The sequence below is a fragment of the Maylandia zebra genome, linkage group LG5 (genome assembly GCF_041146795.1).
Source record: "Maylandia zebra isolate NMK-2024a linkage group LG5, Mzebra_GT3a, whole genome shotgun sequence".
Taxonomy (NCBI): domain Eukaryota; kingdom Metazoa; phylum Chordata; class Actinopteri; order Cichliformes; family Cichlidae; genus Maylandia; species Maylandia zebra.
The window spans coordinates 42,158,310-42,183,945 of record NC_135171.1 but is presented as its reverse complement, the minus strand read 5'-3'; the positions used below and the strand labels follow the sequence as shown (position 1 = coordinate 42,183,945).

General features: G+C 48.1%; 1 protein-coding gene across 2 annotated transcripts in view; it reads right to left on the bottom strand.

Annotated features, from left to right (window-relative positions):
- grm7 (glutamate metabotropic receptor 7) overlaps positions 1-25,636 on the bottom strand; it is a 164,797-nt gene that overhangs the window by 54,307 nt on the left and 84,854 nt on the right. For both annotated transcript variants that reach the window (XM_014407782.3, XM_004558972.5), the window contains exons 3-5: positions 16,842-16,977; positions 15,960-16,114; positions 3,682-3,819 (exon numbers count right to left, since the gene is read on the bottom strand). In XM_014407782.3, coding sequence (XP_014263268.3) covers positions 3,682-3,819; positions 15,960-16,114; positions 16,842-16,977 — 429 coding nt within the window. The remainder of the gene's footprint in view (positions 1-3,681; positions 3,820-15,959; positions 16,115-16,841; positions 16,978-25,636) is intronic.

Sequence of the window (25,636 nt, the reverse complement as noted above, 5' to 3'; positions counted from 1 at the left end):
TTTTAAAGCAGGTGGGGACTACCTGCTGGGCCAGAGAGGCATTGAAGATGCTGGTGAAAACTGTGGTCAGCTGATCTGCACATACTCTTAGCACACGTCCCGGTATGCTATCTGGTCCCACTGCCTTCCTGCAGTTTGTTGCCCTCAGAGTTTTCCTCACCTCATGCTCAGAGAGTATCAGTGGTGCTGGTTCAGCAGCGGGAGCGGGTGCAGAGCTCTGAATTGCCGCCACAGCAGGCACCTCGAAACGCGCAAAAAAAACATTGAGGTCATCAGCTAATTCCGGTTTCATATATCTTACAGTGCTGGGTTTAATTATTGCTCCGCCCTCTCGTCCAAATATGTACATAAGGTCAATTCACCACGGCATCGACCGAACACGCTCATGTCAACGCTTCAAAACTCTAAACTGAGCTGCTGCCTGACAGAAGCCCCACCCACATGCTCTCAATCCGGTTGTTCAGTGATGACGCGACGAATCCTACTTGCGGGCCTAAAGTAGTCTGCGTTTAATATGGCTTTTGTGTTGTTAACATGTTTAATGTTTTGTATTTTCTTCTATTTAATCTCAAAAAGCTCCTAAAACAGTCAGTGATCCCTGCTGACCTCCCTCGGCTTTTATTACCGCTAATCATTTATTTAAGCTTCGTTTTTAAAACCTTAGGATGCAACTACAGCCCACCCCATGCAGCAGTATATGAATGACTAACCTCGTATTGTGGATGGATTATCTCAGTTGTTCTCCTGGCTGAAGTTTGGTCCTTTTACAGCATCCTGCCATGCGATTACATTTGTTCCTGACCACCGAGAACACTCACGTTAACTTTTATCGAGTGGGAAAAAAGTTAGCTTGTTTATATTATGCTAACATAGCTGTGTCGCTAGCGGTCACGTAGCACATCATTATATACCAGCTAGCCCAACTTCAGTAACCCTACAAACGTCACTGCTGTTTAGTTTTCTGTCTTCATTTATGCTGGAAGTGATAACAGAGCTGTACGTTTTAATTTGTTTCCAAAACCCCGCAGTCAGGACATGCTATATTGTATTTAGATAGAAGCTAGCGAGCTAACTCCCTGCTAACTTCTAACTCCGTTAAATGTCATAAATTCCGTTTTCATGGATTCCTGGATGTTAAACTCAATTGTTACACCTGGTAGAGCAGAACGCTGATCATTTTATTAAAGATGAAAGACTTTAGACAGTTTTTCAACTCTCAGTAATGCCATAGTGATCGTTTGATATATGGACCTGCAGCGGAGTTTAGACCCAGACACGGCTAGTGACGGCAGACTTAACGACAGGATACGTGCAGTTTGGAGGAGCAGCCAAACTAAAGGGGGTGGAGCTAAAACAGCTCGTTTCAGACAGAGGAAGAAGTGAGGAGCTGCATCGGGGGTCAGTGTCACATAAAGAAGGATTATTTCCAGCTGTGAGTCATGCAAAGCTGCTCTGGACGAGAACTCACACACACACACACACACACACAGACACACACACACACACACACACACACAGACACACACACACACACACACACAGACACACACTCACACACAGACACAGACTCACACACACACACACACACACACACACACACACACACACACACACAGACAGACTCACACACACCAGCAGCTCGTCCTCTCTGACGTGGTCACATACAGGAAGTGACGCTCCCGTGTTGGTGTAGTGTTCCTGTCGGAGTCATGTGACAGGAGTGGACGGTCTCGGCCGGGAGGCGGTCCCCGCCTGCGAGCGGAGGTTCGGTTCTGGAGCTGATCCGAGCGCGTGTGACAGTCAGTGTGGCGGCGAGCAGCAGATTAAGTGAACGTTCGTCTGTGAGTGTTTGTGTAGTTCTTTAAATATCAGTCGAGCAGAGCGGGAAATGAAACAGGAACGCAACGAGGCGGAGAGGGGAAGAAAAGTAAGTCAGACAAGATAATGTGTTCTCCCGAGGCTGCGATCAATACGCCTAATAGAACGGGTTCATTAGCGTTCAGGGCCTGCTCGCACCATCATACCGGGTCACTGTCGGCGAGGCGTTATCGATCGTGGTCCAGAGCGGCTCCTGAGGTGCTGGTTAGCATTGCAGACGCAGCAAAGCTTCCCCAGAGAAAAGCTACGAGTCGATGAGCGACAGAGTTCATCAGATTAAGGAGTCCAATCACGGCACGGCCCAGTAGCGAGACACGCCCAGGCGGTTCCCGAGGTACGCAGCGTTAGCCTTGATGTCGGTGGGTCTCTTCACTCGTCTTACTCCTGCTTTCATCTACCGCATCGCCCCGGCTCTCTGATCTCTGCACACCTTTACCTACATGTACGCCACAACCACGTCTCCACAGAGCGCCACGCCGATCCCTCACGCCGCCACCTCACCTGGGCCACAGTGAGCCCTACATACTGTTTACTTGAATTATCCAAATCTATGTGCTACATGTATATAGTGCCAGGTCCTCCTGCAGTCACCATCCATCCTTATTCCAACACCCTCACACGTATAAATGTGTGCGTGCACATGCTCCAAGCTTCATCAGACTACAGTGTGTTTGCACCAGGACCTGCACAGGTGTGAGAGGCTGTGCTGTAGCACTTTACTGCTGCGGTTCCCTCTGACAGACGTCATGTAGACATGTAGACGGACCGTCACTCTCAGAGTCGCGCAGGACGAGGGAAAGCGTTTTTAAACCTGCCGTTTCCTGAATGATCTGCAGGAGGAGCTGAAAGTGTCAGAGCTGGTTATGACGGAGCGGCGTGGGTCAGAGTGGCGGCTGTAGTTGTGACGGCTCGATGTGTTTGTTGTGTTTTCATTTCTGCGTCAAACACAGATTCGGCGAGACGTTTACCTGGATGTCAAGTTCATCACATCACATATGACCTTAAAAATCATCACAGATTAAAAGAAGCCGATTAAAGAAATCAAGCATGAGTGTCACAAACACACTGCTCAATGAAACACAACCAGTGGAACAAGAGCAGGAGGCTTACAGGTCTGACCACAGAACCAGACTCAGCAGCATTCCGGTGCCCCGTACGCCGTGGGAACGCTGTGGGAACGCCGGCTTTAACGTTCCAAAACAAGCATGACCTAACCTTCCAGAGATTGCCAGCTACGAAATAACCACCTACTGACCAATCAGATCTGTGGAAAATAACACAAACCCAGGAACGTTCGCTGTCTGTCCCGTGAATGACTCGGATACTCTGACGATCTGCTGCGTGAGGCTGATTCTCCAGCTTTACCTCGAAGCTCTCACCATCAGCCAGCGCTCTGCTTCAGTTCTTCCACCCAAAGCCGGAACGCAAAACGAGGAGTAACTCTCAGATCTGCTTCATTAGTCGTGCTTTCTGTTCTAAAATCAGACACGTGGTGGGATCAACCCCACGTGGGAGCTTTGTAAAACGAGTGGGCGAGTCTCCGAACCCTCCCGAGACATTTTCACAACAATTGTACACGGCGTTAGAAATAAAAATCAGCGGGTAGCTAAACCCAGCATCTGTGACCGTGCGGTGACGGATGAGGGTCCAGACCTGCTGTCGCACAGAAGAAGTGAAAATGGAGCCCCCAACAAACAAACGAGTAATGGAGACTCGCTGCTCTCCACCTGTCCCGGGTGGGCGTGGCTTCCTTTATTCTGTATCCACACACACCTGCAGTAAACAAACGGCGCCAGCGCTCACCTGTGCACTTCCTGCTGCTCTCGTCCTTCTTGGAGGAGCTCATCAGTTTGCAGTTGAAGTTCTCCTCCCAGTACTCGGCAAACCACACGTTCCTCCTGTTGTTCTCCAGAGTCCGCGAAGTGAAGTAGGCATCGAACCCTGAAAGACATCCGGCAGCAGGTCGGAAAACAAAACAGAGGTTGATTCATTAGGCGGCGACAGCCCGGAGCACTCGAGCACGAAGACTCAAAGCAAACAGGACGTGTTTCCTAATGTATGTGAGTGTTTATCTGCTCATCTGTGCTGCATTTTAATCAGGCCTTTATGTAATCCATCTAAAGTGCTGTCAGAGGGGAGTTCTTCAGGAAACACTTCATTCTGCTGCTGTCGAAGAAAACAACAGGAACAACTCGACAGCTCAGGATGGAGCTAATGTAGATAAAGAAAGTACCCGTCAAAGATTCTTTCCACAACTTCCTGCCAGTTTAAAGAGCTCACAACGTTGTGTAACGCTGCCCGAACACACGCCAAGACCGCAGCAACAACAAAACCCTCACATATGGTAATAACATTCCTGGCAGGAAAGGGAATTCCACCGGGATGAATAGAAACGGAGCTGCGGATCACCAGAAATAGCTCCAACCGTGTAACCTTTGCACAAATCACAAAGGCCCCGAGAGCCGAGGAGGGTGGTGCGTAGGTTTCTAATCGCATAAGCAAATTAAGAGATTATCACTGAAAAACAAGAAACGGGTCAAAAACAGAATTTTATTCATATACTGACAAAATAATCCGAATAACAACCACCTGACATCACAACAGGTGCTGTGACAGGAAGCTGGCAGCACGTTTATCATCCATGCGTGCGACCTGTTCGTGCATCTGCTGCTGGAATTCTTCCGATGAGAGCGCGCCACAACAACACACAACAACACAACGTGGGCAGGTGCGGAGTGCACTCCACGCTCCTGGAGGCTGAGAGGGCGTGGCACTGACCACGTGCACCGAAGGCGGCGACATGTCGCTAACCATCGCTAGCCGTGAGCCAAGCGGAGGAGAAACGGGATAACGCATACACAGGCACCTTCAAAGTAAAAGCTGTTCATCGATGCTTCAACAATACATTTCAAAAGGTGCAACACTTACTTTGAAGTAGAGATGGACCGATCCGATATTACGTATCGGTATCGGTCCGATACTGACCTAAATTACTGGATCGGATATCGGAGAAAAATAAAAAATGTAATCCGATCCATTAAATATCACGAAAGCACCTCACAAAACTTGCAACACGCCGTAACTCACCTCAGAACGTTAGCACGTCGGAGCAGTATGCATCACGTGATAGAGCGGCTGTGGCATGCGGGACCTGTCGGTGGTCTGGATAGCATGTGGAGCTTCGCTAGCAACCTGGCATTTCATCTCCGACAAAGTTATCCCCGAGAGAAGTAAAGCAAGTGTGTAAGTCCATCTCTGAATGTTTGTAAAGCATTCCTGCGTTAAGCTTAACGAGCGACTGCCTCTCCGGCTGCTACTTCAATCATGAAACTGCTTAAATGATCAGCTGATCGGCTTTTCTGTCGCGAGTCCGTCTTTGCTTTTGGCCCACTTTGCACCAGAAAGAGGAAACCAGCGGCTGAACAACAGCAGCACGTTTAAGCTTGATCAGCTGTTGTTAGAATTTATTTAATATTACTTTCTACTCGAGGATCTTTTTCTACGTAGCTGACGCTGGTAACTGTGCAGGGGCGGATCTAGCAAAGTTTAGCCAGGGGGGCCGATAGGGCATGAACAGGGAAAAGGGGGCACAAAGACATACTTTTCTTTAAAATGTCGAGCTTTTAATAAATAATTATCTGACACCGAAAGTTTTAATTTGATGTAAAATGAATAGAAGTCAATTACTGTATATAGTAACTATTAAGTCTAATATATATACCCTAGTAAGCTATAGTACTTTTTCCTTTGGGAAGGTACCATCTGTGCAGTCTGCAATTTTGTTGAAGAAAGATGTTGAATCTATTTAATATTTCTTGAAAAATAATTGATTTCTGTGCATTTTTTTTCACACTGCATCAAATTAAGGTTGATTACGTCGATTAAGCATCACGAGGTGGAGCGTGAGGGGTGGTTCCCTATTTTTTATTTATTTATTTTTGTTGTTGCTGGGAGTTGGAACCCTATTAGTTAGGTTGCTTAATATTTATGCTAAGTACTCTTTAAAATACCAGAATAGGGAGGATGGTGTAGGTCTAAGTTTATTAGATTGATCAGTATTGCTGAACTATGAAATATTTTTTTTTGCATACAGGTATAACAGAATAGCTTTAGTGTAGTTGTTGTTTTAAACTTGAGTATGAACTTATACAAAATGCAGCAAGATATTTAAAAAACAGTTTTGTTGATTAAAACACACTATATCGGATTCATATCAGTATCGGCAGATATCCAAATTTATGATATCGGTATCGGTATCGGACATAAAAAAGTGGTATCGTGCCATCTCTACTTTGAAGGCAAAGCTTTTTTTAGCACCCGTGTTTTTAGTTTCTCGACTGAGTGAACAGCTGCTGCGTGTTTGCAGACAAGCTGGCGTTTCCTGTGACGCATGCATGCTAACACTAAGATATGCAACGGGGTAAAACGTCTGCAGACCAGTGGAGTCAGATTTCATTCGTCTCTCTGCTGGTGGCTTTGTCTCCACCGCTCACAGCCCGACAATCACCGGAAACGGAGTCATAAGGAGTCGAGTCCTTTATCTAAAAAAGTGCACTTAATCATCTCCTGCTTCCCATAAGAGCCGCCTTCACTCCGTGCTCGCCGTCCGTCACCCATACCGCTCAGACGTCCTTGGCAGGTGACGCATTCATTGTAATAATTCCTGACAGCCTGGGATTAGGGTCGTGACCTCTGCAGGTCTGTGAGGCCATCCTGACACAATCAGAATCAGACTTACACATTAGTCATTACAAAGATGTATTTGAAATAATATTAAAATGAAAACATTAAACATAAATATATAAAACATAAGTATTTACAGAGGCTTACAGTGGAAGAGCCTCAGGGAGGAGGAGAAACATTGTTTCTGCTGCTGCCTCGTCAGAAAACTACTGACTGCTAGAATGAAGGGCTTTGGCTGGACCCGCCCCTTTGACCTAGGTCAGAGCATCACGTCACCAGGCTCCTGATTGGTTGTTGTGGTGTGACTTGGTGCTGGGAGTTCAGATTTTTCCAACTCGAGCGGTAGACGCGATAAGCGCAAATGCACAAAATGCAACACAAAAACTGCAGCGCGTATTTTACTTCGCGCTTCAAACGTGTCAGTCGCGCTACTTGGTCGCGCGGATCAGGCAGAAAAGCGTTTTCGCGGCGCAGATCTGCTTCTGAGGTTTCGCTTCGTCGCGCTCCTCCATTGACATGTAAACCTGACGCTCTGGTCGCGTTCGGTGTGAATGCACCGTGACACTGTATCTGCGCCATACCGTCCCCATGCCTGCTCGTTTCTGCATGACTGCAGCAGTTCGTGGTTTCACACATCATGTGACTGTTTCGGCAGATAACGAAAGTAAACACACCTGAGCCAGGTGATCGGAGCTCGGCTCTCTGGGATCAGTTGTACGTTTTGGTTTCATATTTTTGGCCACTAGGGGTCGCCGAACACGAGCGTGCCTGCACAGAGCGTCCAGGAAAGCGAGTTTTTCTCCCGTGGGCCTGGATGTGGACGCGCTCTCTGCAGCTCTGCAGACGTCCAGCATCAGTCAGTGAAATCACTTGAAGTCCTGCGTCTGCACACTGTGACGGATGGAGGATTTTCTCCTCGCTGCGACTGAAGCTTTGAGCCTGGAAGCTCAAAGTAGGACAGCCGTGATGGCGACTCTCAGGGTATCTGACTGACAGGCACTTGGAGTCTCTGCGAGCTGCAGAGGGACAGCTGTGCCGTCTATTTCAAGAAGTCTGCTTTTCCATTGTTGAAACGATGAATAATGAATGTAAACAGAAAGGATTCAGAAGTTTGTGCTTCAAATAAGAAACTGAGAAGCAAAACAGGAAATGAGGAGATGCTGGAGGCGGGATTTACTGGTGAGAGGAGAGATGTTAACAGAAGCTGCCTGAGAATTCGCCTGATTTTGCTTCAGTCCGTCAGTCTGACAGCAGCACCGCTGTGTCGGACACACGGGGAGACGGTTCAGAGATTTGTTGTTGTTGCTCTTGTTCAGATTTTCTGGGTCACAGACTTCACTGACAGCTCGATGTACGGCGTGTCCGGCCGCGTGACGCGTCATCCCACCGATTTACAGTCGCTGGCGTGACTGAGTCACGCTGCTTTTTCCTTTTTTATGGCTCGTTTTGTTTTTGACATCGAAACAAAGCAGCACTCAGACCCTCAAACACACGTCGCTGTAACAGAGACGCTGATGCGGCGCTTATGAAATCAAGGAAAAATCAGATAAATGCTCCCTCAAACGCATCATTAGACTCAGACTTTCTCCCTCGCCACGTCTGCCTCGTGTGCTCGGCAGGTCGGGCAGATGTTTTCTGGGAGTTTGTTTCTGGAAACCGGAAAGAGCGAGGAGTGCAGCGAGCGGCTAACACATGCACATTTATGCCATATTTTAACATCAGTTTGCTCAGCAGTTCTCCAGCACGGGCCTGAGAGCGGGTTAATGAGCAGCCTGTATGCATGCTGCAGGCGGTGGTCTCCACACACCAGGGGGCGCTGCTGCACACAGGGGTCCGGCTGAAGCTCATTTAAATGTATGAGAAACTGCAGGAGCTCATTTGTGCCGCGCACTCGGTAAACAGCTCCAGGTCAGCGTTTCTTTCCTGAGTTTTGGACTTTTTGGATAATTTTATCAAACGATGTGAAGCAGCCTGCAGCAGACACGCGGGCGTTTGTTACCCGACCTGGACGTCTTCTCCTGGTACGACCGAGTCACGTTCAGGCTAAAGGCACCTGTGCAGGTAAAGCAGCAGCAAAACTCTCGGATCTGAAAAACCAAGCTCCAAAACCTGCAGCTCACCTAAAAGGTGAGTCAGGTGAGACTTCCTGAGCCCTAGTGGACATTAGAGGAACTGCAGCTTTGGTGTTTCAGCGCTGCTTCGTGTTTAAACGAGATGCTCAACTACGCCGCTTATAACGGGATCACTGTTGCTGACAGTCCTGCGCTGCTGCGCTTCCTCTCAGGCGTCACGTAGCAACAGCACATGCAGGAGAGCCAGGAGGGAGTCTGACTCGCTGCTGCGGAGCCATCGATTGGACAACATCGAGCCGGACTGTGTCCACTGCACACGCTCACTCTCTGCCACACAAATAAAACAGCTTTTTAACCACGCCCTCTGACTCCTCCAGTGCGCTCACCTGCCACGAGGCACAAGGATCAGCAGGAACCCCGTCGGCCTGAACATTTCGGTGTGTCACACCTGTCCTCTCGTAGGTAAAACCACACGAGGCGGCCATCAGCGTGTGCGTGCGGCTCAGACGGTGTCACTCCAGGAGGCGGAGCCTGCTGCTGATCTCGGACCATGGACAGGTGCATCTTTGTATTCTGGATGTTACTTAGTCAGCAGGCTGGTTCCTGCCATTTTTTATCTACAGTCTGTGGTCATTTGGATCAGTTTCCATGAATATTGAACGTCACGCACTCGCCGTGTGTGAACTGCAGTCTGTGTTTTCTGCTGCCCTTCCTCTTTAACCCGTCCAGCTTCCTTTCTTCCTCACACACTGATGGATGCCGACGCCGCTTTATGAAAATTTTCCGAGCATGTATTTCTTGTGCAGGAGCAAAGACGTGAACGCTTTAACCCTCGACATCCGACCAGGAGGTCTGAACTGAGAGGCTTCTGTCATACTCCAGGCAGGCGGTCTGTGGACACCCGGTCGGAACAACCCAGAAACTATCGTAACGGCCATCGAACCGCGTCCTTGTTACATGCTGAGGAGCTTCACTGGGTACAGTGAGGTCACGAAACGTCGTCTTTATGGGGAAAGTTCAGACTGAAACTAAAGAAGCTGATCAGGTGTGAAAAGAAACGAGGGCTGAGACACAGGAAGACAAAGCTACGGAGAAGTCAATCAAAGAGCAAGAGAGGACGAACTCAAACAGAACTCCACACAGGAAGTAACCTTCAAAATAAAACAGGGACATAAAAGCAAAGCAGAAACCAATACAGACTAACACTGACTTCATAATTAAGTAGAGATGACATTTGAAATTATTTGCTTTTAACTTCAAATACGCAGATTTTGGAGTTTGGATCAAGGCCTGAAAAGAGAACCAAAACCTGACGCATGAAGAAAGAAAAAGATCAGAAAACTCAGAGAAGTCTCTGCAGCGGAGCCACGACGCTGCAAGGAAACCAGGTCCTGTGGGGGAGTTAGACACGTGTCAGGATTCAACGGCATCTAACAGGAGGGAAGACGGATGCTGGGAAACAAGCCAGACCCCCCAAACGATGAAGGCCGAAGGACCTGAGACAATAACTACAAACACAGCAGTTAATGGCGCCTGTCAGACGCTGCTGAGGGCAGCACAATAACACCGCAAGACGCAAAACCAGAGAAAAACAATCACACAAAGAGCTAAACTTCACAATAAAACAGGAAGTGAAGCCAGAGGGAAGAAACTCTGAGACGATAAAGGGATGCAGAGAAGTAAAAATCCATAAATCCATATTCAGAAAAACACACAGAACAGGAAGTTCCAACCCCGCCTCTGAGCCCAAGCTCACTGACCAATCAGGAGCTGGGATTCTGACGCTGTGTCCTCCGGGCTCGCTGTCAGCTCACAAAATTCTCTCAGCTGAAACATCTTCGTCTTTGTGTGTCTGGTTAAACGACGTCAGCGTGTGGTATTTGTAGTATTTGGTGCTCCGCAGAGGCTCGGTGCTGATGCGCACGCCTCCCTGCAGCAGCGTGCATTTCTTCTCTGGGCTCAGTCTTCTGTAATCTCACACGAACTACAACAAGTGTGCTGTTAGTGCACAAAATCATCCAGAAAGCACAAAGAAGACAAACAAGCCGAGGCCACGTGGGGCCACAGCTCCCTCTGCAGCCAAGCTCCAGCTCTAATGGCCTAAATGAAAACAGGGTGCCAGCGGCTTGAGTCGCAGCCAAAACCGCTGCCGGGGCAACAGAGAAATGACAATTAGCGCCCTTACTTAGCCGCGCCTCGAGTGGGAAAAACAATTGGAAAAAGTAGTTTAATGCCCTTATTTAAGATAAGACTAATCCTTAATGTGAAAGGAAAGCAGCGGCGTGAGAGGTGGAGGGCAGAGCACACGGCACAACCAGACTGACTGCAGGCGTCAGTGGAGCTGCTTTCAACAACAAGAGGCTCCATCCACCAAATCCTCCATGAAGCAGGTGGATTTGTGGGTTGGGACAATTACAGCCTGACTGCGAGACACGGCCTGGTTTCCACATCCTCGGTGGGAAGCTGCTGACCGCTGCTCCAGTGTTTCCCATCAGATCCAGTAAAACAAAGTAGCAGCTGAACTGACTTTCATTTCAGTGTTGGTGGGACGAAATCATGATGAGCAGCATCCAGACGAGCATTTGCAATAATGCATGTCTTAGCACATGCATATCCATGTGCAACACAGATAATAACGTTCATTCAAAAGGTGGATATTTTCTCTAAATGCAGCAGGCGGGTGGTGTGGTGGGTGGAGAGACTGGAGACGAACGTTGGTGTGAAGCAGGAGAAAGGATGCTTAGCCTGATCAGTGTCAGCGGCTAAACGTCTCCTCCTCCCATCTCTTTGCCGTTTGTCAGATTAGTGTTTCGTCTGCGAGCAAAGCCGCAGGAATGGGCTGTGACGGGCTGCCACAGAGCATCCCGCTGACTGAGGAGTCCAGGAAACAGACACGGAGGCAGCGCAGCCACAGACTCGGCCTGCAGTGGGACCAGTCCCTGCAGAGTCAGGCTGTGCTGTCCTGGGCTCAACCCACTCACATTATAGTTCCTGCTTAATCTCAACAGCGTGCAGTGCAGTCAGGATCACCTAATATGGATATAATAACTTTTAGCATGCACATGAGTTATTTCTGTAGGAACAGAGGAGCTCTTGTCAGTGCTGGTGATGCTGTGGTCGGGTTCTCAGTTGTTGCACGTTTCTGCTGCACCGTCTTTGTTTTTTTGCAGCTTTTGCACACTTGCACACGTCCTGTGTTATTGTCTGTCATAGCACCGCGGGCTCGCTTCACTGTGTACTGTACCACTGGCTTGACTTGATTTTTCTGGATGTTTGATATCTTCCCAGAAAACGAGATCTTGGATAGAAGAGTGAGTTTGCTTCTGAGGGAGGCTGGCCTCTCCTTTAGAGAGGGCGAGAGGTGCTCAGAGAACAGCTGCTGCTCCTCCACATCAAAGGGAGGCTGTGAAGGTGTTTCAGGCGTCTGATTAGGACCTCTAATAATGAGGCGTCCCAGGTATCTCTAAAATAAGATCGCCGTCTCTAAACACTAAAAACCATGCACGTAACAGCTCAGCCATGATGACCCTCGGAGACTAAAATCTGTTGTAAAGTGCATCGTCACAGCTCTTTTACTTCGTGTTCTGTGTTAGTTACTTCATCTTTGCAGTATCGATTGATCAAATATTACACCTGCCTCTGTTTTCAATTCAATTTTATTTATATAGCGCCAAATCACAACAAAAGCGCCATTTGTGTGACGCTGCGCTCGCAGTTATTTCCTGCGTTTGGCGGTGTGAGGGAGGACATCCGTCTTGGCGGATGCTGATCATGTTTTAAACATGGAGTCAGATTAAAATCCGCATCCTCCCATCTCTGGTGCACACATGGGCACGCTGGAGCCGGCAGCTCTTCAAACAAAGAGGCTGGAGCTGGAGAGCAGTGGGAGGGTGGAGGAGGTGGAGGAGTTGGAGGGAGGCTCCTCGCTGCTTCATTTCCTCTCTTGCAGTTAGACCTCTGTCTCCTGGACTGCACAGAGCTGCTTCATGCCTCCTCGGTTCAGTGACTCCCTGAAGCCTCCGTTTCCTGTCCGTGACTCCGCCTCCCTGCTGAGATCCAGACATCCAAGTGACGGTCTGGTGGCAAACAGGCCCAATTGTCAGTTCACAGCAATAAGAACTGAACTTTACCTGTTCAGGTGGGAAACACTGAATGCGTCACCTGCAGGTTTTTGCAGACTCGGCGGCTTGGCCAGTTTTCCAGTGTGACATTAAAAGGCTCAGATTTGTGGATTAGAAGCTGTAACTGAGTTTGGGAAGTGGATCCATCCCGGCTGGAGACTGCAGACTCAGCAGGCATCTTCTGTCACGGGGAAACTTCACAGCCTGCAGCTTAATTCTACCCCATCTTCAACTTTCTCTTCTGCTTCGCCTTTGTTCCCGACGTGTTTTCACTAAAACCTTTTCTTCTCCACACCCCCCCTCTGTCTCGCTTCCTCTCTTGGGTTCAGTCTCAGCAATTATCGCGCACAGTAAGCAGGGCTGCGTTCAGGCTCGCAGCGCCACGTTTCACATGAAAATAGCTGGATTTATTTTCTCAGACCTGAAAAGACAATAAATCAAAGCCAAGCTGACCTCCTCCGTCCGGGATCCGAAACACAGACTTGGCTGCAGATTTGAAATGAGGTCTTGATTTATTCATAATCAGCCTCAGTGTCTTTAACATGTATGCGATATCAGCCGGTGTGACAGGGAAGGCCGCAGAGGGAGAGCGTGCGCAGCAAAGCGATGTCTGCATAAATGAGGACGGCTCCTGTCACTGCACACATTTGTCTGGACAAGTCTATAAGTCGGACAGAGGCCTGCGTTAAAATCAGACGTAACCTATCAGAGCGCAGAAACAGGAACAAGCACGCCGCTACTTAAATGTTTCAGTCGCTCACAGACGGCAGGAAACCGTGTTTGTTCCACCTGGATGAGCCGAGGACAGACGGGCAGCGACGCCATGATCTACACGTCTGTGCAGCTGGACCTGAAGCAGCATCAACGCGTCCAACTGAGACGCCCAGACCTCCCTCTCCTCAGCACCTCCTGCATCTCCCTGCAGCCGTCTCCTTCAATGCAGAGGAGCAGCATCTACTCTAAACTCCCCCTGAGTGACGGCGCTCCTCACACTGAGGCGTTATTCACGGGCCGCAGGTGAGGGCAGGCGTGCCGATCAGTAAGTCGACGCTCACCAGTGTGCAGGTGGGATCAGATGACCCCATCTGTTCCCGACCCTCAGACACGTGGACTCTTCCACTTGAGGCAGAAACTCATCGGTGACCCAGAAACCAGCCTTTTCCAGCCGAGAGCCGCCGCCGCCTCAGCCGATTCCCACTCAGCTGCGAGCCAGCCACGAGTTGGAGGTCAGCGCTCGATGAAACCAGGATTGAATCATCCGCAAAAAACAAAGACAAGAGGTCAGTGAAGCGTGCGCCCTCTGCCGCCTGGCTGCTCCGAGAGCTCTGCACCTCAACGCCCTGCCGGGACCTTAGTGCCCGACTTACTGTCTGCCAGCGCGAGCCCTCACAAAAGCACCGATTCTGACGGAGCCCCGGATAACCCGGAGAGGGTGAACACGTCACCGTCCATCCATGCACGCTGGCCTGCATGCCTCCGTTTGGAGTTAATGTCGCAGTATAACAATGAAGCCAGCTCTGAGACCTGTAGAAGGACTTTGAGAGTCATAATCTCCGGAGTTTGAGTATTGTTGGTGAGGCTGAGTCAGAGCTCAGCCCAAACACACAGGCTCAGCGGGTGATGTAAACGCTGCTCTCAGAGCACACTTCACAGGCAGCCGCTGATGAGGTTTGTGCAGAAGGTTAATCTGGCTGTGACTCTCATCATAAAGCTAAATTTCTCCCCATCACCCCATCTCTTCCTGCTCCTCGCGGCGTGCCCTCTGGTGTAATGGGTCTGATGCCCTTAAACCTGACTCACCCCGCCCCTCGTTACGCTGCAGTGCTCTCTGCGAGTGCCTTTATGCTCAGAAAACCCCCATTTCCATAAATCAGTCATCAGAGCGCAGAATTTATGAGCGCAGCACCTCCCGTCAGATCCGAGGTGACAGCCCGAGTCTGCCCGGCTCGTGTTTGGCAGCAGAAAAAAGGTCAGAGCGACGTTACGCGAGCAGGAACGCTGCTTCCGTTCGCCTCCTGACAGAAGTATTAGTGCAGCGAGAACAAAAGAACAAAGAGCTCAGGCTTTATTTGAAGTCAGAGCGTTGAAGTGGCACAACAACCCGCCGCCGTATATCCCCGTCACCATCTGTGTTTGACACGACAGCCGCGCTCGCTGCCGTCTGTAGTTACGACGCGCGCTGTAATCTAAACGCTGTCATCAGCGCCGATGAGGAGGTCGGCCGCGGTCTCGTTACGTTTCCTCTGATCTGCGGTTTCAGCATCGTTACGATGGCGGCGCTTCTCTGCGTGTCACACCTCTGAAGAGAGTTCAGAAAAACACTCTGACACAAAGGAAGAGGTCGGGATTTTCAAAATAAGTTCGCTTTGTGACCTGCGAGTCACAGAAACACAAACATGTTTTAGTTTTGACTCAGTGACACTAATTATATCTCAAACAAACCGTCTGCTTAAAGGTTTCATTCAGCTTTAATTAATCAAACTGTGGAGAGGAAAAGCAAACGTGTCCTTGGATAAGCTGTTTAAGGTTAACTGTGAGCGGCGTGTCCGTGTACATCAAACCTGAGACTTTTTATTAGCGTCTCAAACTGACAGAATAAAACAATTCAAACTGCGACAGAGTAACTACAGCCAGCCTCAGCCGACTCCTGCAGACGGCGACTTTATTGGGCTTAAAAAAGATCATCACTGTGACATCAGAGGAAATACAGGAAGTGAAATCATTTTTATGCCAACACAACACATTTGAAACTTTCTATAAATTCAAAAGCATGAACGTCTTTGGACTGCAGCTCTGCATCAACACGTTTGTCGTCATGTCTTTAAAATCATTACAGAGAACGTTTTCACGACTTTCAGGCCGCAGTGAAACTTTATTCGTCTGACAGGAAGTAAGAGCAGCAGAGGTCTTTAGTAAAGCTCTCCGTGCTGATAGAAGCAGAATAATGACGACAAAATAATAATCATCAAAAGAGTCCTGAGCGATCTGGTGTCACTGCAAACCCAGTGAGACTGCGAGCGTTCCCGACGCGATTGAGTTTTCTGAAGTTCTGCTTATTCAGGCAGACGTGGAGGAAAAAGAGCGAGCGGCGAGGACAGAAAACCAAGTTCTCCTTTCCTTCATGTAGCAGCGAGCTGATGAACTTTACACTCACATATTCTCATAAAGACGAGCAACGTGAAACCATAAGCGGCGACGGACTTACCGCTGATGGTGGCCCTCTTCGGCAGGATAGTGATGGCTCCCACCGCGGCGTCCTCCAGGTGCTGGATGGGACTGTTTTTGGCGCCCCAGCTGTCGGAGCCGATCCACAGGAAATGACCCACTTGGTCCGCTCGCTTACTGGCGTTCAGGATGCCCCTGCGTGAGAAAGCAGTCACAGACCCCACCCACACTTTAGCTTCCACATCAGTTTACCTGTCCTGGAGCAACAGGGTCACTAAAGAGCCTAACCTGTCGTTACCCACCAACCTGCTGCACCTACAGGACCTTATCTGATTAGTTCAGGCTTTCCTAAAGATGCTGAAGACTACGAGCTCCATCTGAGCAACTGATCAACGGAGACGCTGAGTCAGAGGTGGAGAGTGAGTGAAGAAGACTGTGGAAACGCAGGGGAACAGAAGTCTGCAGACACCAGAGTGTCTGACTGATGTCGAGTTTTCCTCAGCCTGATCTTAACCTCAGTATTTTATGGTGGGTACTCATGAACACGGCTCACGTCACGGGGCGGCAGTCTAATCTCCCGCCAGCTCATCGAGGAACACCGAGGCGTTCCCAAACCAGCCGAGAGATGTAACCTCTCCAGCGTGTCCCGGGTCAGCTGCAGGAGCTCCTCCCTCAGGGTCGTGCTCATTATCCCAAACATTTTTACTTCCTCTCAGTGGATGGAGGGTACGGCTGGAAGAGTCCTGATGTGCTGAGCATCCAATAAAAATCCATCTGAATACATTAAATATAGCAAAGGAAAAACGTAGCATTGTGTTTGCTGGCACTAACACAGTCCTGACGTTTTCTCTCATCCTGAGCTGAAGACGACGATTCAGGTCACGTATTTAACTTTTGCACGTTACCTCAGCAGGGTTATTACCTGATGTCTTCATCGGAGGCGAACAGGATGACCGCCCTGGCGTACCGAGTGTCCAGCAGCTGGCGGATGATTTTATCGAAGTCGGAGGGTTTGTGGTCGTGAGGGATCTTCAGGGACTGAGCGATACAGATTCCACCTGAGCAGACAAAACAAAGGGCACAATTAACTCAGAGTCATCAGCTTCCTGAACTGCAGCAGCCTTAAAAAGTATAATTTATCCGTTTTATCGGCAATGGCTTTAACCTTTCAGAAACAGCGTTATTAGAGGTTTGGCCCCGAGCTCGTCCTAAAGGTTAAAGTCTGAGAGGACGAAAGTGCAGAAGAAGAAGGAGGACTCTGCTCTCCTGACATTTCACGAAACCGCCGACATCTCCGCGCACAGTCGCCTTAACAGTGTCAGAGCTGCAGGCTGCCTTCAATAAATGTCACTGACAGAGAAACGCTCAGCCGGAGCTCTTCTTCTCCTCGCCACACCGTCAGGAAAGCTTCAGATCTTACGTTTGTTCCACCGTTTCAGCTCACCCGAGCGACCGAGCAGCGAACCATGAAACAAATGACAGTCGCTCATTAGCAGCATTTCATCAGCTGAGACGAGACGCAGGTGTTCAGTACTGATGTGATCTCAGAGGTAAATAAATCACGGATGACCTCGTCACTGTGACCACCAGCAGTCATCAATAATCAGCTTTAGCAGCTTTGTAAGATAAAATGTGACACGTTCACCACACTGGCAATAATTTCACATTAAACAATGAAAACATATTTACTTTCCCTTCAGTAGTTTGTCTGAGTCTGATGTTAGTTATAGTCACATTCAGGGACCTCACACCTGCATTTTCTTTGACAGCCACCAGGGGGCGATACCTGCCGTTGACAAAGCTTTCTGGTCCTATAGAAGTCTTTGGGAGACTTCCTGTTTGTAGGCGCAGGTGGTTTCAGGTCGTACGCAATTCAATTCAATAAAATTGTATTCATACAGCACCAAATCACAATAACAGTCGCCTCAAGGTGCTTTATATTTAGGGCTGGGTGTCGTCACTGATTTCTAGAATCGATTCAATTCCGATTCACAAAGTCCTGAATCGATTCGATTTAATTCAATTCGATTCGATTAAAATCTGGGAAATTTTGACAGTCAGAAATATTATAATTCAGATCAGTACATTTACATATTTTTGTATCAATAAAAAGGAAGCTGACACAAGACTTTATCACAGGTGTGAGCATCACAGCAGATGCCTTTGTGTCAAAGTAGCTGAAGATAAAACAGAAACACATGAAGGTTTTCCTGTTCTGGGATTTTATAAAAATATTCTGCAGTACATCAAAAACAAAAGAAAACCATTAATCAACATATGAAAATTACCTCTGAAGTTACAGCGGTTTTATTAGAGACACAGCGTTTTGCATTTTGCATAATTTTAAAAAGTTTAAATTTGTTAAGTATTGAACGGCAGAAATGAGGTTTTCTCTTTGGAAGAATGTAAAAGGGAAAAAAACAGCGGCCGACAGCCTGTAAACAACAGTAGACTGGTGCGTAACAAGCAAGCGAATAATGAAGAAAGGGAAACTGTTCTTGAAGTACAGAGAGGGGGAGAGAGAGAGAGAGGGAGGGAGAGAGAGGGAGGGAGGGAGAGAGAGAGAGAGGGAGGGAGAGAGAGAGAGGGGGGGGGGAGAGAGAGCTCTGCATCCTGGTGGAAGCAAAACAGTGAAAGTCAGAGTGAATTCATGACGATGTTTATGTGAAGCGTAGTTTGGATCTTCTTTTGCTGCTGGTTCGGTCAATATTGTTTGGAGAGAGATCAAACTAACAGCTTTAGAATCAGCGCATAAAGGGCGTGAACACAAAGCGCCGACCCGCTGACAGATCAGAATCAGCGAGCTGTCGGCTTTCAGCCCCGACCGTGAGAAAGGCGACATCTCACTGATTCTGATCCGCGGGTCGCGCTGTGTGTTTAAGTCTTTGTGCAGAAGCCGTGTTCCTGCTCTCATTTACTGTCTTAGCTGTTTGGTGGTTCTTGAAATTTTGTGAGGTTTCACCAGAGATTCTGGCATTTCGGGCAAAATAAATTTATATTAAAAAAATCGATTCAGGATTTTAATGAATCGATTTTACGTTATCCAAGCCAGAATCGATTTTAATCGATAAATCAATTATAAAAACCCACCCCTATTTATACTGTAAGGTCGACCCTACAATAATACACACAGAGAAAAACCCAACAATCATATGACCCCCAATGAGCAGCACTTTGGCGACAGTGGGAAGGAAAAACTCCCTTTTAACAGGAAGAAACCTCCGACTGAACCAGGCTCAGGGAGGGGCGGGGCCATCTGCTGTGATTGGTTGGGTTAGGATAGACATGCTGAATGAAACATTTTGTCATCGTCTCCCGCAGAACGGAGCGTTGCATGCTCATTGGTTAGTGGCTGAGAAATCACCAGCCAATAGGAATCCTGTGGGCTTACAGGTGTATCCACTGCTTGGCCCGTCCGGCTTCAAGAATCAAAAAGGCGATGAGAGTGATGTCATACACTCGATCCAGTCTCGAGTGTATGACATCACAGAGGTTACGCCCATCTTTCATACAGAAACAGCTGCTCAAGAACCAGCACAAAAGAAGAAGACAGAGAGCGGACATCGAGCGCACAGGTGTGCACTTCAAGGAAGATTCCTGAGCTCAGTTTTATTTGTGCTCCATATTTTTATTCCAAACTATTAAATCAAACATGAAGCTGAAGAGCAGCGTGAGTGAGCTTTCAGTTTCACGCTGGAACACTTCAGTCCTGCAGACAGAAGATCCCAGAGGACGACGGATGGAGCCAAACACAGAACTACAGACACAACGAGGAACGACACGTGAAGGATGAAGCCCTGAACATGCGTCCTGTGTAATAACGCTGCTGTATTCATCACGGCTGCTTCCACGTGTTCATGTGTGGGCGGAGTTTAACCTCAGGCTTAAAGAACTTGTTTGACTGCCTGTTTACGAGCAAAGCTGTGAAGGTTATGTTATCACGAGAATATCTGGATTCCAGGAAGCGTTAAAATCCAGAGTGTGGCGACTCGGCCAGAAATACAGGGAGCTGGCTTGCGTGCAGCTCGGAGACGCCGTAGTTACAAGGGAGTTTTTCCTTCCCACTGTCGCCTGGTGCTTGTACTGTGGAAACTGCTGCTGTGATTTGGTGCCATGTAAACACTTTCACACAAGAAGAAGCTTCATTATTTAACATTTTTACCTTTTTCACCAATTTTGGGCTTTTTCTCAATTTCTTTTTAACTTTTTCTCAATAATTTTTTTTCTAATAAATTTTAAAATATTCTTTGACATTTTTTTTACATTTTTTCTCAGATGTGAAACTTTCGTGTTCACTTTTATCTCAGTGTTAATAATTAATTGTTACTGATTTTCACTTACAGTAAACTTTTTTTTACTAATTTTTTTCTTTAATTTTTTGAAACTTTGTTTAGATTTTTATGAAAATTTATTTTTTCCTTAATTTTGACTTTTCAATGACTGTGATTTTATTTCCTTAATTAACAGAGATAAATACTTCAGTGTATTCGAGTAGTTTTACTCTGTCAGAGGTCTTCAGCAGTTGTGTGTGTCGTTCCTTCTGGGCTTCATGAAGACGAGGGTAAAGAAGAAGGCGAGCGGGCGGGAGTCTGTTTGAAGCTTCGGCCTCGACGCCTCATCTCACATTCAGCTGCTGCCGTGGAGCGAGCGGAGGAGGAGGAGGAGAGCTGCCGCAGCTCCACATTTTATTCAACAAATGAATTAAACATTTGGCGTTTGGTATTCAGGCGCCGACTCCACGCAGCCGTCACAGCTCTCAGTTCTGCAGAGGAGCGCGGCGCTCTGTCGCGGGCGCAGCGGTTTCAGCTACATGACTTTTTAAAAACAGGGTTAGACATGAAACCATGTTTCTGTGTTTAATCATCGAAGAATTTCATCTGATTTAATCTGACGCCACAGAAACGCCTCCACATACTCACAGCAGCAGCAGAAGCGGAGGTGACGGATGTTGTGATCTGATTTAAACTGATAAACCCAACAGACCGGTCCAGACCCAGCTCGTGACCATGGCAGCGGGTAAACTGATGTGAGGCCACTTCAGCACAAACCTGGTGTCTGAACGTCAGCTGCACAGATGTCACATGACATTTTAAACACTACAGAGACTTCCTGCTGGCCTGAAAAGGTTTCAAGTGGCTGAAAGCAGAAAAATGTCCCTTCAAATCCTGAAAGAGTCACCAGAGAATGATCCGGTCTGTCAGGGTCAGGAGGACTGGGCCCCATCCTGTCGAAGCCTCCGGAGGCTAAACGTGTCAGGACGAACAGTCGAGGATGTTCGAGCAGTAGCAGCGAGCTGTAGATTGACTTAAGCTGTTAATTAGCAGCTCAGTAGCATGTGACCAGCCCGCCTCCTCTCAGCGTGTTGCTTGTGGTAATTAGTGATCAGTTATTAATTTCTAGAAAGAATATATGTTTTATTTTTGAAAAGTACAGAGTCTAAAGCAAATGAAACAGGGACCTGCAGCCTTCGGCCTCCTCACAGTCCACCTGATCAGGGACAACAGGTGGCTCTGGGTCAGCTCGGCTCATTAGCCGCTCCTCCTTCTGTCCAACAATGAGTACCATCAGTTTAAAAAAAGCAGGAAGTGGCTTCGGACGTCAGGTGTGACGGAGACTTTTATGTCTTTGTAGGAGCTGTAAATGCCACCGTCAGTGCACCACACACAGAAACAGGATCGCTGCTCCCCTGAGGACCCCTGACCTCACGTCCCACCCTTTATCTTCCCAGCTAAAAGGTAAAAAAACAGACTTCAAATAAATGCGAGGCAGAGGAGCGAAGGCCTGCGTGGGACGCCGAGCAGAGACCGATGCTAATCTTTAAACTTCCTCTGATGTCGCTCTGAACAGGAAACACAGAAAAAGAGCTCTGACTTTGAGAGGAAGCTGGGCGCTACTCGGGACGAGAAAGTCTCACAAACACTGCCGAGCTGACGCTGTGACGTGGAAACATGGCGAAGCAGGAAGAGACGAGACAGGAAGCGGACGAGAGGACAAGAGGACGGACGAGCTCTGTGCGGACCTGATCTAATCTGAAGGACAGTTTTCATATTTACTGTGAAGATCAGTGCATGAATCTGAAAATGTTTCCCACTGCTGTTAGACAGTGAAGACGCCGCCATTTTGAACCTGTAACCATGGCAACAAAACTGACTTAGACACGATGAAGCCAGTGATGCTCAAAAACACGGACGCAGTGGTTCAGAAAAATGCAGCCAGCGCAGAAGTGCCGTAGACGTCTTTGCATCTGAAGGCCACCAGATGGCGACGGCTGAATCTACACGAGTCTCTGACCTCTGACCTCTGCAAACACTTACAACAGAGGATTATCCGGGCATGCTCATTGGGTAAGAACTTGTGAGTGACAGTCAGACCCTGAAAACGCTCGAAGTCAGCAGGTGATGTCACCGTCGCTGCGTCATCGCGAGCTGCGGCCATGACGCTTCTGTTGGTTGAGTCACATGACTGCGAGTCTGCTGCCTGATACCAACAGGAACTGAATCAACAACGAATCCATAGAAACCAAACTGCAACAGCCCAGTATGGATCCAAACAGCGAGTGGCTCCTCAGCGACACGCTTCAGCAAACCTGCAGCGGCCCTCAGCTCCTGACCGTCATCACACAGCAGAAACAAACCATGTTTGAGAAGCTGACACAGCTCAGACCTCCGCCTCGAAACCACGTGATTAAAAAGTCTCCGTAGAAACGCAGACGCGTGCAGAAACATCATGCATATCAAGAACAACAGGCGTAACACTTGAACGGGTTACACATATTTCAACGTGTTTGATCACATGAGATATAAACAGCTTGCTTTGAGAGAGGATGAATCAGAAAGAGGCTGAGACGCTTTCATCACCATCAGAGGCGTTTTCCACTCCGGCCAACGGCAGCATATCAAAGTGCTGCGTTTGTGAGCACGCTCAGAGAGAGCTCACTAGCCAAGGCAGCGGCGGCAGCGGTCGACCCGGGGTCGGGCGCATTAGCATACTGCACCTCACAGCATTTGGTGACAATTTACAGCACGTCCAAACTCTGATGTCTCACAGGAAGAAGGTGTGACAATGGTGGCTTTGAATTAGCGTCTGACAGGAAGCAGCAGATGAAGGAGAAACCCTCGAACACGCCGGCTGAAACACGCCACCGATCTCAGCTGGTGAAGAGCTGGGACACAAGACTGGCTCATCATGAGTGTGAAAGCTGCCTGTCTCCATGTGGTGGCACTGCAACGACTGTCCAGGGTGCGCCCCACCTCTCCCACTATGACGGCTGGGATAGGCTCCTCCCCCCATGACCGTGAAGTGGATGCCCACCTGTGCATACACGTTCACTGATATGCAGATGATCCTCAGCGTATCTATGAGGCCTGGTCATTTAACCTCCTAGGACCTGCCGCCCACATGTGTGGACGTCACATTTTGGGTTATTTAGACCAAAATACTAAATTTTGCTCTACAAGGGCCTGATATCCACACGAGGACGTCATACTGCCACTGTGCTATCAGAATGTAAAACTAATGTCCTCATATGTGGATCAAATCTTTCCTCAGAAACAAAAATCAGGTAACAAAATTATGAAAGGCTAGGCTTTAAGCTGTGAGTGCGTCGTAATCATGAACCCTCCAAAATCCTCCAACAGCTGTGATTGGTCCGTTAGGTACCGCCGTTTCTGGAATCGACTTCTTCTCTCGCCATTTTTCAACACAACTAGAAAAGAATGTATCAGCATGGATGCAACTCCCATGATGTCACTTCCTGAAACTGTTAACTCATCGGTTAATGACTGAGCACTAACAAGTTGTTAGCTAATATGCATACGCCGCAAAAACGTCCCTGGTGTCAGGTTGAGTCTCAGTTCATCCAAACTCCGTCTGCAGCTCAGCAGATCCAGCTTTTGTCAGTGTTTCTGCTCACAGACACAACTGACGGATGACATGAGAACTAAGCAGTCATGGTCATCGTGCTGGCATCGTGCTGTCAGATGTTGTGTTGAAGATTTTGGTCGTAAAGAAGTAGAACAAGAGAAGTTTCACCCAGTTTGTCCCACAATCCATCATCCGTGGGCGAGGCATGCTCACAGAAACACAACAAGAGTCCAAGAGTCATTGCAAAGCTGTGGAACGATGACCCGCCGTAACAGCACAGTGCTTCCAAACCTGAAAACTAATCTGCCGTTTTTCCTCCTGAAACTGCAGATCCGCTCCCACGTTCGATTGGCTTTCAGGTTTCATTCATCTTCTTTGGTCTGAAGCTCGTCATATGATGAAACCGTCCGTTTTCTATATTTCTGAACGCGTCAGCCCCAAACAGCTTCGCTGTGAGTAATTTACAGCGACCTGTGGCGCTGAGGCCGTCAGCTGACAGGAGGCGTGAAGAACGAGACAAAGCAGCCAATCAGAAAAGAAGCCAGGCAGTAAATCTCAGAGAGCGTCTGATCACAGCTGAGGGAGGAAGGTGCTCGACTACTGTCGTGTGTTTCAGCCTCCGTCTGACCGAACAAAGGGTCAAAAGCCAGTCTGATTAAAAACCACCTGCAGTGCTTTAAATACATAAATACAATCACAGATACTACAAATGACCTCACAGCTGCATTAAGTCACGTCTTGTCTGAAACCACAGCTCCCAGTGTCCTGGAGCTGTGCAGCAGTGGGATGTATGTTCCCAGGTTCAGCTGATTTTTGGCTTGTTGATGTCTAATTTTACAGCAAAATGCTGCAGGTGGCTAATTTCAGTGTTTCTGCTCATTCAGACTGAAAGCATTCGGGAGCATTCAGCTGAAATCATTAAAAAAGCTGCAGGAATTCATGTTTTTGTCAAAGCTAAAAGTTTCCAAACCACAGACGTCCTTCTCAGACATGAAACTATTAAAAGAGCATCAATGAATCAGCTTTTCGCCCAATAAATGATGTTTTGCGTGACTTCCTGTTTCCCGGGTTCTCTATAACGTAGGTGGAGACTGCACAGTTACCATGGATACCACAAAGCTACAAGGAACCCGACTTTAATTGGGGGAAGCGAGACGAGTGGTGAATGCGATGGTGTATTTTTGTCTCGGCGGTGTCAGCGTAGGACTGCAGCCTGCTGTCAGACTCATCAGATACTCTCTGTGAGTGCGAGGCCTTTCTGCTGTGTCACAACAAGCATCTGTGAGATTGAACTGTGAAAAATTCATGTGGAGGCACCAAAACCGGAATCAGAACATTCCCCATAGGAGAGGAGTTGCTCGGGTGCTGAGGGCTGAAATAATTAAAACACGGCCCGCTCCTGCTGCTCCTATTCTGGGCTCACGTTTGGCGTGGAAGGGAGGAAGTTGATCATCACATTTATTTATTTATTTATTTATTTATTTATTTATTTTGGCCTGTCCCGTTTGGCTCTTTTGCATCAGAATTGTTGTCTAAAGGCAAAGAAAGATGCCCAACGGATTTACTTTACCAAACTGACCATCCCAGCCTTGCCGTAATGGTCCATTTGATTCACCTTTTATTGTTTATTTTATTTTCACTTACTGAATACGGGACAGACTTGACTGGGGGAAAGAAGGGGAGAAAGAAAGAGGGAAAGAGAAACAGCTGAGAAGAGGGACGGGGGAGAAGGGCAAAAGACAAAAACCAACAGAACGGGCAGAGAAAAAAAAATGCATATATCAATCACCTGGATCACCTGCTGAGAAAGAAAAAAGAAAACAAGCAGAAGAGAACAAGAGTAATAGAATAAAC